Raw genomic sequence first — 14,517 nt, 5'->3', positions numbered from 1 at the left:
GGTCTGTTAGTCCTTTGTCCTGCGGGCACAGCTTTGATGTTTGCGAGTAAGAATAAAAGTGGTTTGGTATTCCAACTGAGATATTTCGTACTAGTATGCGTCCTGTAATTGCTGGAGGGACAGTGACATTAAAGTATCTTGTATTCGACGTGATATCTATCCAGAAAAGTGCGTAAAGCATAAAAAACTCACGTTTTCTGTTAATGAGACAATCTATGATGTTTTCTTTGTTTTGTACGCATCGCGCTCAAAAACCTGCTGTCTAGTCCTCAGTCTATTCCTTTTACTTTGGCATGTTATGCACTCGAATCCCGGTTTATTTTTCAAAACTGGCTCAATCTGATTGTCTACCATCAAGTTGGGTTGGATAAGGGTTGTTCAAAATTATCTGCTGCTCTCTTACATGAACAAACTATAATCATGATTACCGTGATACCTTCAGTTGACTCAAAAGTGAGTGCAACTCGAAAGTAAACAATTAGCTGCCGTGACCCTCCCGTATCACTGATAGGAGGATAGTAGATCACGCCAAAAATGTAGCGTTTTACATATTTTTTGGCACACAGAAGAGTTATGGGAGTTTTGAGCGCAACATATCCAAACTGATCACAAATCCACTGACACGCATGTAAAGTTTGATTGATAGAAGCTGAGCTTAAGAGAGAAGAGCGGATGGCCTTGCAAAAATTGACGACTTGTAATAGAAAATTGTGTTCTTCTTCTGTTTACTTTGGTAATCTAATCAAAATCTTGCACGCCAATTTCAGCATGCCACCAAAACAGCAGGCGGCAGTCGGCCTGAAGAAGGTCTCTGAGTCCGCAATCGTTCGGTCTCTTAAAGAACTAATGCGTGACTATGAAATTCGAGCGGAAAAGTACGAGACTACGGTAGCCAATTCCATTCGAAAGCAGTTTAAGAAGGCGTTGGATGATGATCGGCTGGTGACAAGGGTAATTATCTAATTTTTGAGCTTATCAGACTAACCAAAATTTTGTTCGCAGTTTGTGGTTGATCCCCAAGACAGACGTGTTGTTGAATACTGGGATGATGAAAAATTGGTCAAAGCCCTTCAGGGCGATGCTGATGAAGGTAGACGCAGAAGGGCCAAAATCAAGCATGTCAAAGAGGATAAACCACTGGTCAAGATTCTTCCGCTGATTGATGCCATCCGAGCGCGACGCTATACACACATTCAAGAACTATTGGTTTGGGATTGTCATGTGGAAAATGACGATGCACTCTCTATAGTACGTGAATCGTTTTGTGCTTTTGTTCCAGTGACTGACACACTTAGCGAATTGTTCTATAGGCAGGACTGCTAACCCGGGGTTGTTATCCAGTCTCACGTCTGGAGCTGATTGATTGCTTTCTGGATTCCAAGAGTGTTGGCAACATTGTGACTGCGGTGGCTGTGTCAAAGACCCTGAAGGAGCTGGCCTTAGACTTTAACGAGTAAGAAGTTGTCATTTTGCAAAGCTGCAAATTATTGTTCTTTTCTTTTCGTAGGTTGGGTGAGAAAGGTTGCCGGATTCTGTGTACTGGACTGTCCAGAGGCAAATTCCTGACTCATTTGAGTTTGAGCTACTGTGGATTGACGAAACAATGTGGACTGTGGCTTGGAAATTTGGTTTGTGAAACTGCGATCAGGTATTCATGCAATACTTAGAAACTATATGTGTTCCTCCAGTCTCACAGCTCATACAAACCTTCCGCCCTTACCATCTGAGATGCTTTGGCTGCATTCACCAGATAAGAGGCAATACTTTGCAAGCAAAGCCCATAGCTTGATGATGGCGAATTGGTGTACACAGTCCGCCCAATCATGTTACATTGTATAAGACGTTACTGGCTCAACAGCTGTTGTCAGATAGTGTCACTGCACAATCTCGAGCTTGTTATATTGCTTCCCTGTTTCCGAAATGTAAAAATGTGTCCTACAGATAAACATAATGAATATCTTCTCATTTTCAACACCTCTATCCCAAAAATAGGTTATCCTCAAGCAAAGTTACTCTGCCGAAATGAATGTCGTGGAATTGGACGACGACTAAAAAAGCCAATCAACTGCAGTGTGAGATCACTGTTTTATTGTGAACTGTTTCCTTAGGAGGATAAACATTCTCTAGAGCAAGTGTCAGACAAACCCAATATCCCCACCGGAATTTTTTCAAATGCACACCAACAGCCTTTGCATATTTAATGCTGCCCTGCTGGATAACAGGTTTCTATGGCGACCCTCAACCTGTTCATCTTTACACACCACCGTAGAAGCACGTCAATATTCCACGCTATAGGTCGGTGGGTAGGTTATAACATTTAGATAAGTTAAGATTCTTACCATCCAGTCTGTTGAGGGCGCGTTGTTGCAGACGGAACAGCTTCAGTTAATTGGACAGAAGTAACCTGTTCCAGGTAACCTGCTAACCGTTTGGGCACCAAAGTGTATCCCTTGTGAAGAAAACTATCCTAGTCTTGGGGTTTGAGGTAGCAGCACCTCTATCCATATTTCGAACTCCTCAACTCCAATGGGGTAGCGATGCGGGCTATTGTACGGACTAACCATGCCTGTTTCACGAAACTCAAAAGTGTAATTATTCAAATAAGACAGTAGATAAGGGAAGCTTATTTTTTGCAGCCATCGAACCACAGGCAGTTTGCAAAACACAGCCATCCGTTTACCCAACACTGCTTCTGATATTTGGACCTGATCGTAATACAGTGTCACCGTTGACTCTTTTACGGGTGACTTCTTTTCTCGCCCCGACTACGAGTGGTTAGTAATTCACCTGAACTCGAAGTAAGTGTCCTAAATTGCCTGGAGCGATGAAAATAACTTTCCATGACACCAACGATCTAGACAGACATCTTCGCGAAGATAATCCACCTCCCAGAGTAGGGAACTATCCTCTTTCCACAAAGTGGGTTTTATATTGGTATCATACTTCACTATCTGCAGACCGGATACTTTCCAGTAGTGTGAGGCATCCGTCTACGGATTCATATTGTAGAACTCCTAACTCTCCAACATCGCATTATCCTGCATGGGATATGACTTTTTTCCAGTCGGGTTATAACAAACGCCGAACCGGTGGTGGTAACGTTCATTCGCATAAGTGTGTCATATATACATATAACATATGTACATATATATATATATATATATATATATGACAAATATGCTACAATCAGCGGTTAACTGTTCTATTATTCTGCTGCGCAGAGAACTGGTTCTAGATGGAAACCCCCTGGAAGCTGAAGGAGTGATTGCGCTTCTGAGCCAACTTGCCGAAGCGGCGGAAAACGAGGGTTTCGAACGTGCTGAAGAAGAGAAACGAAGACTGAAAGCAATCGAGGATGCAAGACGTGCAAGTAAGCTGGACAGTTACCTACGTCTAAAGTAGTACCTTTTATGTGAAATAATATGCACTTTCTCAATCAAATAGCGCATGCTCATTTCAGACTGGAAATTGTAGCAACCGCAATATGGAAGCTCTGTTATGTCCAGCTTTTATGCCCTAGTGTCAGTGAATAAACCGGTAACGAACAGCATTTAGGTAGACTAGCGATACAATGAGCGCCTTTGGTGACAGCTAACGTAAATAGGTCTTCATGTGAACAAATGTACATATCCATAAAATCAGAATGTGCCAGGCATGCCAAGTGTGTCCTTCAAATTTGTGTACTCATAAGGTATTTAGTTGAACCTTTTCGCCATCTGGTCGTTCACAAAGCATAGCCTCGTAAACAGACGCACGTTAAATGCAGAATCATTAATTCTTGAAGCCATCCAAACTTTATCTTTCAAGGTGTAGAGTGTAAAGTCTTGGGGCCATTGTTGCTTTTAAATGTTATGTACTCAAATTAAGGTTGTAGGGGGATTAAACTGGTATATATCCAGTAAGGGGCTAATTCTTGAAAGCAGTTAACTTCAAGTACTTGAAGGAGGAATTTCTCCAATATACCAAGTCCTCTGACAATCAGGGTTCGTACAGGTTCATAAAAGCTTCCTTCCACATGCTTCCAACTCAGGTTTTTTACAACCGTTAATAAATTCTGGCGACAGTTCGGCTGCCTTTTTTGTAACAGCACATTCAGGAAGATTTCAAAACAGTCGAGTATTTTTTCCTTTGGAATGAGTTGCAAAACATAAACTCTGATTCGATTCACACAAGAAAATTTGTCAGGGAACGTATTTTTAGGCATACCCAAGTGACACTATCCAAAGCAAACTAGCAATGTGGAAAATGTGACAACTGTGGAGTGCGTGAACTTGAATCTGATTTATTCAGGTTTAAAAGATTTTTTGTCACGCGTTTCGCGCTGAGTGACAAAATCAGTAGAGAGATATGGAACGACCGAACAGTTGTTATTTGTTGAGAGTTTTTGTAACTTGTGTGGCTGTTACGAGGTGACAGTACAGCTCAAGTAGTGTTTTGGTCTATTTATACCCCACTACTTCCAAATTGTGAGCCATAATGTGGATGAAAGTACACTGGATTGCATTTTAAAACCAACCAGTGGCTTCTTTTCTTACTATATTTTTTAAATTCAGGTCTCGTTGGTATTTTTCTCATCCGACCCTTCACTGAGATAGTGAAACTAACATTCGAGGACTCTCAAGCAAACCGATTTCCTGACACATGTCATGGCAATGAATTAGCTGAGAAGTCACTTCTATTCACATTCGACTTCCGCGCAAATGTGGTTACTGACCTCAAAGTGCCACAGTAAGCCGTGAGAAAAGTGTTACCCAGATGAACGCACGACCGAGGCATCTAAATTTCAAACTGGCTCAAAAAAACGCAGCGAAGAGTAATTCACAAATGACCCTATAGGTCTTTACACAAGAAACCAATCAATAATTTACCATATGATTTAGATTTCATGATAGAAGGAGAAGTGGCTCCACATCACACTAATGATCAGTCAGACACGCTGTTTTCAAACTACTAGCCAAGATATTGCGGGGTTGGACACCATTTGAGATTCGTGGAATGCGTACCTCACTTCTAAGTAACGGCAAAACAGTCGTACACTGTCTCTTGGCTTCTCAACACAGACTAACTTCATGAAAACTCCATTGAAAAATTCCAAATTTACTCATAAGGTCATCAACTTTATGGTCACTTGCATTTTATTTTCATGCAAAAGAAAGAAACATGATCTCAGACAGTTAGTTTTCATCTAAGTGCAGTTACCTTGGAAATGGTGCGGCAGCAGTCAAAAACTAGAAGTCGTCCATGAGATTTCAGGTTCAATTGTTTGTAGCGGTTCGCCAACTCGAAAGGTGATACTCGATATTAAATAAGAGTGGCTTACCTTCGTCATTTCCATGAAAAGACTGTTTCCGATTGTACTTAATTAGAATCAGGACAATGTTTTACCAAAGGCGATTCAACAATCTGAAATGTATATAGGTGGCTCCCTTGAGAAAACAGTGTAGCGCGGGTTCATATTAAGTTTATCACAGAAACCTATTTTTTTCGAAGAACTGGATATCCAAATTCATCTCATGCAATCTGTGCTGGCGCACTGCACTATTTATAAATCAGGATAACAGAATTGTGGATTTAACGAAGTCCATTCTCCTGACTGACTGTCAACAACGTGTGGGATTTCTTTTGTCTCCTATTTTCAAGTTAGTTAGTATGATTGGCTCCATTTCCTTGTCATTATTGTACTTCCATAAAATATACTTACTATCAGTATCACTATTTCAATTCCATATATATACCACCTCTCAACTTCAGTTGTTCAGAACATTCTTCCACCAGAAGTCACTCCCAAATTCTTCATCCAGCCTCTTTTTAATGACTCGCGCCTAAAGATTCCGTTGGGGTGGGGTGGGGGGAAAGCATTTCATTCGAAGTTGATGTTGTGATGACCTTTGGCCTCCGCCATCCACTTAGATGCAACGGCTTACTTTTCAATGAAGAAAATTATGGTCATCGTTTGACTTATTCTTCCTAAATATCTCAGTAACCCGACAAAAGCATACTCAATTATGTATCGAATTCCTCAGTTAATTTTTATTTTCGACAGAGTGTTCTGGCTAACCTTAACACATCCCTCTATGTAATCATAGACTCTACGCACAGTGATTTTTCACATTCTAATGCATCATGTGACTTTGAGCTCTACCAAATAATTGTTGTCCAATAAGGCATCCTAAAATAGTAATCTCTCACTGAAAACGTATTTTCAAATTGAAGGTTTCACTCTTGTGTACCCTCTGTAGATCTACTCCTAACTAAAATGTTCTTGTAAGAAACCCACCTTTTGAGTTTAGATTTGTCTCAGCAAACAGTTTCACAAGGATTTATTTCTGTCAGTCCGTCAGGTAAGCCAGTCAAACTGATTTCCGGCAATTTTAAACAATGAGTACAGTCTCAATAATAATGGCTTAGGATGTGTTAAATATGACTGTAAGCGCAACACAGACCGCAGATAGAGTGCGCCAAAGATTGTCTAGGGAAACCGAGCTATTATGCCCAACAAGCCCCCTCAATCAGTGCTCTTGTCAAGTCATATTACTAAGGCAATCTAAAATATTCCAATGTATTTAGTTCAAAAATTACTCCATCAAATTTATTTGCACATCTTTTCAACTTCCTCCCTTGTGGTCGCATCGGAGCTTCTTGCATTTTCGCCCTGGGCTTGTGACCCCTAACACTAGAGTCCATCTTCCAGTTAATTCGTTGTAGCTTATCTTGAGTTCATCGGTTTTACGTTCACTTCCCACAATGCTGATGCGTAGTGCACAAAAACTTCCCTAATTCCTAAGCAAGTCTTCAGTGTATTGTTCATGCGAGTACACCATCCTATGTGTCATATTTGTACCCCCACTCAGCTCGACCAATCTTAGATATGGACCTGTCCGGATTTGAGCAAAATGCCAATGCAGGCGAGACCGATAAACCTTCTAGTCCAGCCCCATCGTTGGGTAAGCCAATAGCGAAACCAGAATCGGGGAAGGCAGAGATAAAATCGCGTGAGTTACTGACAACATTTGTAAAAATAGTGTTTATTTTATCCATAGAATTACCAACAATCAGTCTCTGAACTCCAAAGAAATGAATGATAAGATGCAGAATGGATGCGTTCTCAGCGATATAGTTTTCAACGTGCGATGTCAAGCCATCGAAAGTAATCATGGGTTCGATTATCTTGGCATGGTGAAAACAAGTCAAGGCGTTCGTTGTCCACCCCCGTTTTATTGTCTGGCCACTGACACTGTGCAAAACGCTCTAAAGGCTTCTTGTTTTTTCTACCCGCATCTAAAGTAGAAAGGTTCAGATTTTCAGCACAGTTCATTCAGATCAGCTAAGTATAGGACCAGTGTTGGTTCCTGTATAACTCGAGTTAGAGAATATCCTGTTACGTCAAAAGGCCCTAAAGCGATGTAAAGGTTCAACCAGTTCCGGTTCAATAGTTAGGCTATTCCAGGGGTGTTTCTATTTTATGTCACAATAAGTTACATTTTTACGATTCCCACAGGCTTTGCCTTGAAATTCTAGCCTGCATTCATATTTCCTACTTTTTGTTTATTCACCATGCCATACTAAATTTTTAATCTACAAATTGGAGCGTTTTAATTACGTCAAGCAAATTTTCCAATGGGCCTACATTCAGGTACACATGCAGTAAAGTTTGCAAGTGAAACGCCTGAAAGAGAAAAAATAATCCCCTTAATAGGAAATATAGATTTTGTCATTCATTTCCGTTCTCACTGTTAGTTTTTCCTAGCAGCTAAGCGAGAATTTTAACTAGCCCTGGTCTCTTTTATTTTAACGTTGTGGTGTTTTTCAAGCGTGGAAATGGAAGTTTCAGTAGGTAATAGAAAATTCGTTTGAAATTTGGTAACTCCGTCTTTCTTTTGTGATATCAAAATGGTCATCTGAAGGCTACAGATCTTAACCAGAATCATTTCTAAACATAAAAGTACAGTCCGAGTTCTACAAAGTGGAGGCTTCCTTTGCACAAACAGTGTAGTTAATCAAAGGGTGTTTTTGCTTTCAGATGCTCTCGGAGCAAACTGTGGGTATTGCTTTTCATTTAAAGTACCTATTATTTATACATTCGACAACATACACCCCCAACTGATGCACACACACTACAGTGAGATTTCGGCACTCACCCCAAAAAGACTTGTGGGGAAATTGTTCACTGCATAATTCGACTAAGCGAACTTCGCGGATTATACTGGCTTTTCTTTAAGGACGAGCAGTTTTGCGTTTCTTCACATGCAATCCTCTACTAAGCCCGTATGAACTCATATTTTTCATACATACAAGAGGGCCTTGAAAACGTCCTCTTTTAGCGCCGAAAACGGTATTCTAGGAGTGTTTTTTACTCCAAATGGAAATTGTTCTTCAATTCACTTGTTGGCCACCTTGAGGTATTCGTGCCAGAAATTCCAACATTGTGAAATATACCAACTTAAAAGGAAAATGATGACGCTGATAGCATTCTCACTTTGATATCGTTTTACAAGAGCGGATTAAAACGGAGGCAGTCAGTTATGCCATTGGTTGTTACTTTTCATTGGCTGACCTTTTTTGGACTGGTCATCATTTTGAAAGATGTGCGAGGCTTGGATGTGAATTGTCAAAGCTTTCATACAACACTTTTCTGCAAAAAATACCGAGAAATTCCGTACAGTTTGTCAGACCCCAATATGCGCAATATATTTAGGACTAGCAAAGCAACCAGCGGAGACCTGGTGTACTCCGGGGGCATTGCTGATCCAGTTCATTGCAGTTCATTACCCTCAACTAACAACTGCACTAGGACTGACTTATCAGCAACACAGATTTCCCGCCTATTACCAAGTCTTTATTTCAACATCCCGCTTCGAAACCACTGCCAACAACAATTTTCACATTCTTTTTCAGGGTTCTGATGTTTTTGTTCTTTGAGTTTATAACTTGTTTGCATGTTAGTTCTTGCCCTGTTACTTGTTCAGATGCATTTTTAACTGGATATTTCCTACTTAGGTGGAGGCTTACTTTCACGAATATGCGAGGTATTTAGGGAGAAAGGCCGGGATCGTAACAAGCGTTGATAGCGCTTTTGATAGCTGATTGCTCGTAAGCGGCACAGAACAGCGTATCTAGTCGTCAGAATTGCCAAAGTTTGGCCAACTAATTAAAAATATTCGTTAATAACCAGAAGCATGACTCACGGACAGCACTTGGCATTTCCGCGCAGATTAATGATTTGCTTAAGGGTGATTCTTTCTTACGATTGGTATCTCAGATGACAGCAGCCAAAGGACATGAGTATGCAGCGAGGTTATCCCATGCACTGAATTAATCGTTATTTGATTGCCACGCGGCGTGAGAATGACGGACAGCTGTACCGAATTCCTCAGCTTTCCAGTGTAGGTTGGCTTCACTTACACCAAGATACCTCCATTAGAAATTGACTGTGTTAAGCTCTGTTTTGTCTTTACTCCCTAGATTGACACTACCAGTCCGGGCAGTAAACTAATGGGGTGGCTCTCACAATATTCGTTATACCAGTGGACGCAGCGATGCTGGGTTACTCTACTCAAAATCCAGATACCCTCTCTTGCGTGCTTCACAACAAGCCCAGTATGACGAAACGTCACGGTCCAGTCAAAATGAGACTTTCAATTTACTGCCAGACTACCTCCAACGGGTTGTAGTCAGATACGTTTTAAATAAAACAAGTTAGCTTGCCAAAGTAGGTGCTTTCTCGATGAGGATTGTGTATTTTTAAAGTAATAAGTCATTTTCAGATTTTCTGCGATAAAAATTCCTCCTTGGTATTGTGATTGTCCAAAAAGGACAAAATGTGTCAGATTTTTTCCCCTCCGTATAAGGTTGGTCACATGGTATGAAGACCGCAGTGGAATTGGAAATTTCTCTTTATCTATATACAAGAAAGTTGTTCAACTTTTGGTCCTCATTTTACGTCCAACCAATATAACCCTACCTTGAAGCAAGAATTGCGGGATATACAAAGAAGCGGGCGGAGAGCCACAGACTTTGGTTTTCTGAGTAGAATTTAAGCACTCTTTAACCGAAGCACGGTTTCTGAAATATATTGAATTTAGAGGCACAGTGGATGGATTTTCAGCGCAGTCAATATCTTTATTATTGTTCGTTTATTCTCGGTATCGACAGACCCACAGCGAATTTATGCCCGTTAACTTAAAATTAAGTTGTGTTTGGGCACGTTTCCCAAAGCCATTGAGTTTGTAAGTTCTGAAAGATTCATTTAGTGCGGATATGTTATAGTCCTTGAATTTTTTTTAAATTTTATTTGCCCTTTACAGGGAAGAAGCGCGGTAAACGTGGTAGAAAAGGTGGTAAGCTTGAGCCACCTCCAGCTGGACCGCAGATCAGTGTGCTCAAGCTCGCTGACACGGGAATTAACCACATGGGACGAGGGGGGAATTTTGCACCGGTTCGGTGCATGCAGTTGTTGAAAAGGTTTGTTTGTGTGTCGCCCCAAAGTGTCTCGTTCCCTCATTCGTTCGGATTATTCGGCGTGTATAGTTGGTAAGCATGATAACGAAGCTATTATTGGGAACGTGATGAAACAGGAATGGCCTGTGTCATGCAGCAACGCTGACAGATTATGAAAAAGCTGTACTGTGTCAGGATGGAAAACTTGTTATTAATCGGCTTACACCACTGAAAGACCTTTAGGAGGTATTTGGGTAGTTGAGTTATCTGCTTTCCAGTCATGGTGATCCACCTGTAGCAAAAAAAAACAACTGTGCGACTGAATTTGATGTTTCTACCATTCCGTAAATGTCCACCACCAGGGGGACATTGAACCACAAACTCAAATGATTCCGTTCGGTTTGAAACACAGACGGTTACTTTTCATCAGTGTTAAAACCCTGACTTATCTGCTCTAAGATCTTCACACGGAGGGGTAATGCACACTGACGGTTTCTATCACGGTCATTTTAAGGGGCTTAAGACAAAGCTTATGGAAGCACCGACCGTCGTTGTTTTCGACTCTGATTTATTCGGATAATTTGAAAAGAACCAAAGATGAAAAAGTGGCTTGATTTTTGAGAGGGATCACTTCATCCTAGTTTGCTTCTCTTGTACCTGGCTCTTTGTTGAATATCTAGTCAAGGTTGAGAGGTAAAACTTCAACTCACTTTTGACTTGACAAACCCATCTGATTTGAAAGTGATGCATGATTACCATAGTGATAAAGAAAATCAATGACTGGATGATGTCTTATCTTATGTCAGACGTGATCCAATCCTAAATTTGTACATCGGTTGAGATCCGTTAGTTTGCTTTGGTTCAGCATTCGTGCTCCAGACACTTTATGTGCAAATATCGTCCGTGATGATTTCATTTTCAACATATCGCAACTTTTTCGACACGAAGGTCTTCCACTCTATCTACTTTACATAACTCGATAATTTTTCTATCTAATCCTTATAAATGGGAATAAAAATTCTAAGCGTTATTGGAAACTCATGTTGGATTTTGAATCCTGATAACTGTGCAAATTATTAGGCACAATAAAGTATGCGTGCGTTCCGCGCCACATCGTTGAACAAAAAACCGTATTCACCACGTTATTTTTTATCAATAAGTGCTTTCTATACCACTTCTGTTATTATGCTGTTACTTTCTCGAAATTTCGAGGCTGCAGAAAAGGGTAACAGCGAATGAAAAGGATTCAGAAAAGGCATTGGGGTCAACCCTACCTCGACTGTATTTGACAACCTTTAGATTTTTGCTTTAGTTCTTCTTGATTGCAGATGAATTTGTAGTTTTCGGGTGCATTATAACTTCATCTAAAGATGTAGGTTGTGGTGGACCTATCTGACACGTTAACCGTCTTATCTCTTAACTGCTTGCATCAATAAAGGCTAAAATAAAATATTGTTAAGCTCATTATCTCCTCCGTGCAACGAAGCAACAGGAATGAGGAACGGGAACTTTCATCTGTACAGGGTGTCCACTTAAAGCCAGTCATACCACAGTGATAGATTTTTTGTAATTTTTGACTACAGAGTAGTCAACCGGACAAATTAGATAACTTTTACACCCCGTTAAAAGGCATAAACCAAATAATTGAGAGGTTGGTCCTCAAACCCATTAAGTTGAAAAATTAACTGAAAAGCCAGTAAAGTCACTTAAGGAGGGCTCTGCAGAACAGAAGTACTGAATATACTGAATAATTTTATTGTATATCTGTCCAGTATAAATATACTGAACTTAAAAATATAATGAACAGAACAATTGGATTGATAGTTAAGGCCAACCGTGAGTAACGGGAAACTTACCTGTTCGGAACAGATAAATTAGTCGATTATTTGCCTTGAAGGGGCGTAAGTCACTTTCCTGCATTTCAACCACCTTTCTCTTTTGAGACATCAATAGCAATTTTCGGTCTAACATTCATCCAACTTTATAAACACTGTTCTTTTTTATTCTGCTCACCCCGTGCACTCATTCATTGGTATGAATCAGACTAAGCACGTTGTAGTTTGTCGTTTTTCGATTGTCACTGCTTATCTATTTATTCGTCAGGAAATAAATTCTGAACAGGTCACAGACCTTGGTTGCTATAAGACAAAACTGACCGCAGAACAAGCCATCCGAAAATATTTTAGGCTCTTCGGGCACTAGTCAAACTGCAGATGGTCGCGCTTTGAAGGAGGTAGGACTTAGCGGAGAGGAAGATAAGTTTATTCAGATAGAAATCAAGGGATCATGTATAAAATAGATATCTGTTGCCTTGAGCAAAATTGTAGGGTAAAAGTGACCAAAATGACGCAAAGCTCTACGTCTACCTACCGTTAAACTGTGTTCAATTATTGATCGTTTTTGAGCCAAAACATTCGGATTAAAATTCTTATTTTCAAAACAGCAATTTCTCTAACAAAAACATGACCCGTTTAGGTCTTCTTGCTTTCTGAAGACATAATTTCATACGAATTCGGGAGTACTTAATGCAGGTCCCCGTTGTTTAACTAGCAGTTATTTATACAAGTCTTGCACCCCTTTGTCCGTTCAAAGTAACGTATCATGAGCAAGGCTACTTCCAAGTCACTTGAGTGCAGTTGTGTGCATAATTATTAAGTAAAAATTAGCAGCGATCGTTCAGTCGTAACACCCTCTTGGTGCTTAGCTGCCATATTACCCGGAGGAACCTTGAGGACTGAGATACTACCAAGTTGCCGATGTCTAGACGGGAGCAGTGGAGATGATGAGGTTGAGTTTAAATCACAAACCATCCGGAACGTAAGTCGGTGTCCTAACCAGTGAACTATCCCATGCTGAACCATAAGGGCAATTCAGTGAAACTGCAGCTCCACGAACTGCTTAGGTAGTGATAGTAGATTGTTTGATAGCGCAACAACTGAACTACTCCGCATTTGAAAATCTCGGTTAATTTACGAGGTCTGTGCTCCATTTTCCTGTACACATTCAGCATTATATCACACAGCAGAGATCTTCAAGAGATCGATCTGTTTGGAAACGCGATTGGAGATTTGGGAGCCCGACAAATACTCGAAGGGATTCTGACGCGCAAAGAAGCCAAACTGCCACAAATCGGAATCAGAATGGGACATCGGATTAATCAGGATACATTTGATATCATTCATAAGCTCGCACCGGGACCTAAGAAGAAAGGAAAAGGCAAGAAAGGAAAATAAAGAATTGATTATCACAAAACCGCTGCCAAAAAACCACTCACTATTCTATCTCTTCCAGAATTTCATAGAACGATTCCATGCAAATTTCACTATTTTCAATAGTATTTGTGAACTAAGCGAATTTAGCTCGCCACAGATCACTTCACTTCGAGCCGCGCCAACTGAGGCTCACAAACTGCAATGAGTCAGTATTAATATGTCTATGTACTGACCATATTGAATAACAAGAATATACAGGATGATTTTACTGAGCAAGCTCTTCTTAGATTATGTTGCATGGAACTTCGCCTCTTTCGGCGTCTTCGTCATGTCGTGGCTGTCACATAATTTGTTTGTTCACTTGAGTTGGGTGGATATCATCATCATCGGCAGCATGACATCAGTGTTCAAGACCAATGCTTCACTGCTGCACAACCATGGTTCATTTAAAGGCCTTTTTGTAAAGGAAAAAATGAAGGTAAACGAGGAAGAAACTTAGTGCTAGCTTACTACAATCATTCCGAAGTGCCTACACCTCCAGACATCCACTCAAGCAATCTGGATAGAAACTGATAACAAAAACGCTACTAACATCGGTTGGCAGCCGTATCTTGTAGCGTCTCCCACAAGGCGCAGTGAGAAGCACGTAGTAGATAACCCTCAACTGCATTCCTTACACAGCCCTGACACATAACTAGGACTCATTCTTCCTTCATTGACCAGATGTGGCTTCAGAGGAACAAGTTTCACTGTTTTCACTCAATTGGAAGAGTTTTGTAACCGACTGAGAAGTCATCTTTTCAAGTTTTGGTAAACACTCCGTAGTTTTTAACGGACACAAAAGCTTCATCAGGCCAAGTGAGCAGGT

General features: G+C 40.5%; 1 protein-coding gene across 1 annotated transcript; it reads left to right on the top strand.

Moving 5' to 3' along the window:
• Positions 1-770: 770 nt before the first annotated feature.
• Positions 771-13,891, top strand: T265_02156 (hypothetical protein; the record flags this gene model as incomplete). The annotated part of the gene is made up of 8 exons (XM_009166330.1): positions 771-951; positions 1,003-1,248; positions 1,311-1,453; positions 1,508-1,648; positions 3,222-3,370; positions 6,852-6,992; positions 10,305-10,461; positions 13,445-13,891. 8 exons carry the CDS (start codon positions 847-849, stop codon positions 13,668-13,670), a joined length of 1,308 nt encoding a protein of 435 aa, XP_009164594.1.
• Positions 13,892-14,517: the final 626 nt, after the last annotated feature.

Source organism: Opisthorchis viverrini (assembly GCF_000715545.1).
Source record: "Opisthorchis viverrini unplaced genomic scaffold opera_v5_25, whole genome shotgun sequence".
NCBI classification, from domain to species: domain Eukaryota; kingdom Metazoa; phylum Platyhelminthes; class Trematoda; order Opisthorchiida; family Opisthorchiidae; genus Opisthorchis; species Opisthorchis viverrini.
This window is presented reverse-complemented; position numbering and strand designations above follow the sequence as displayed.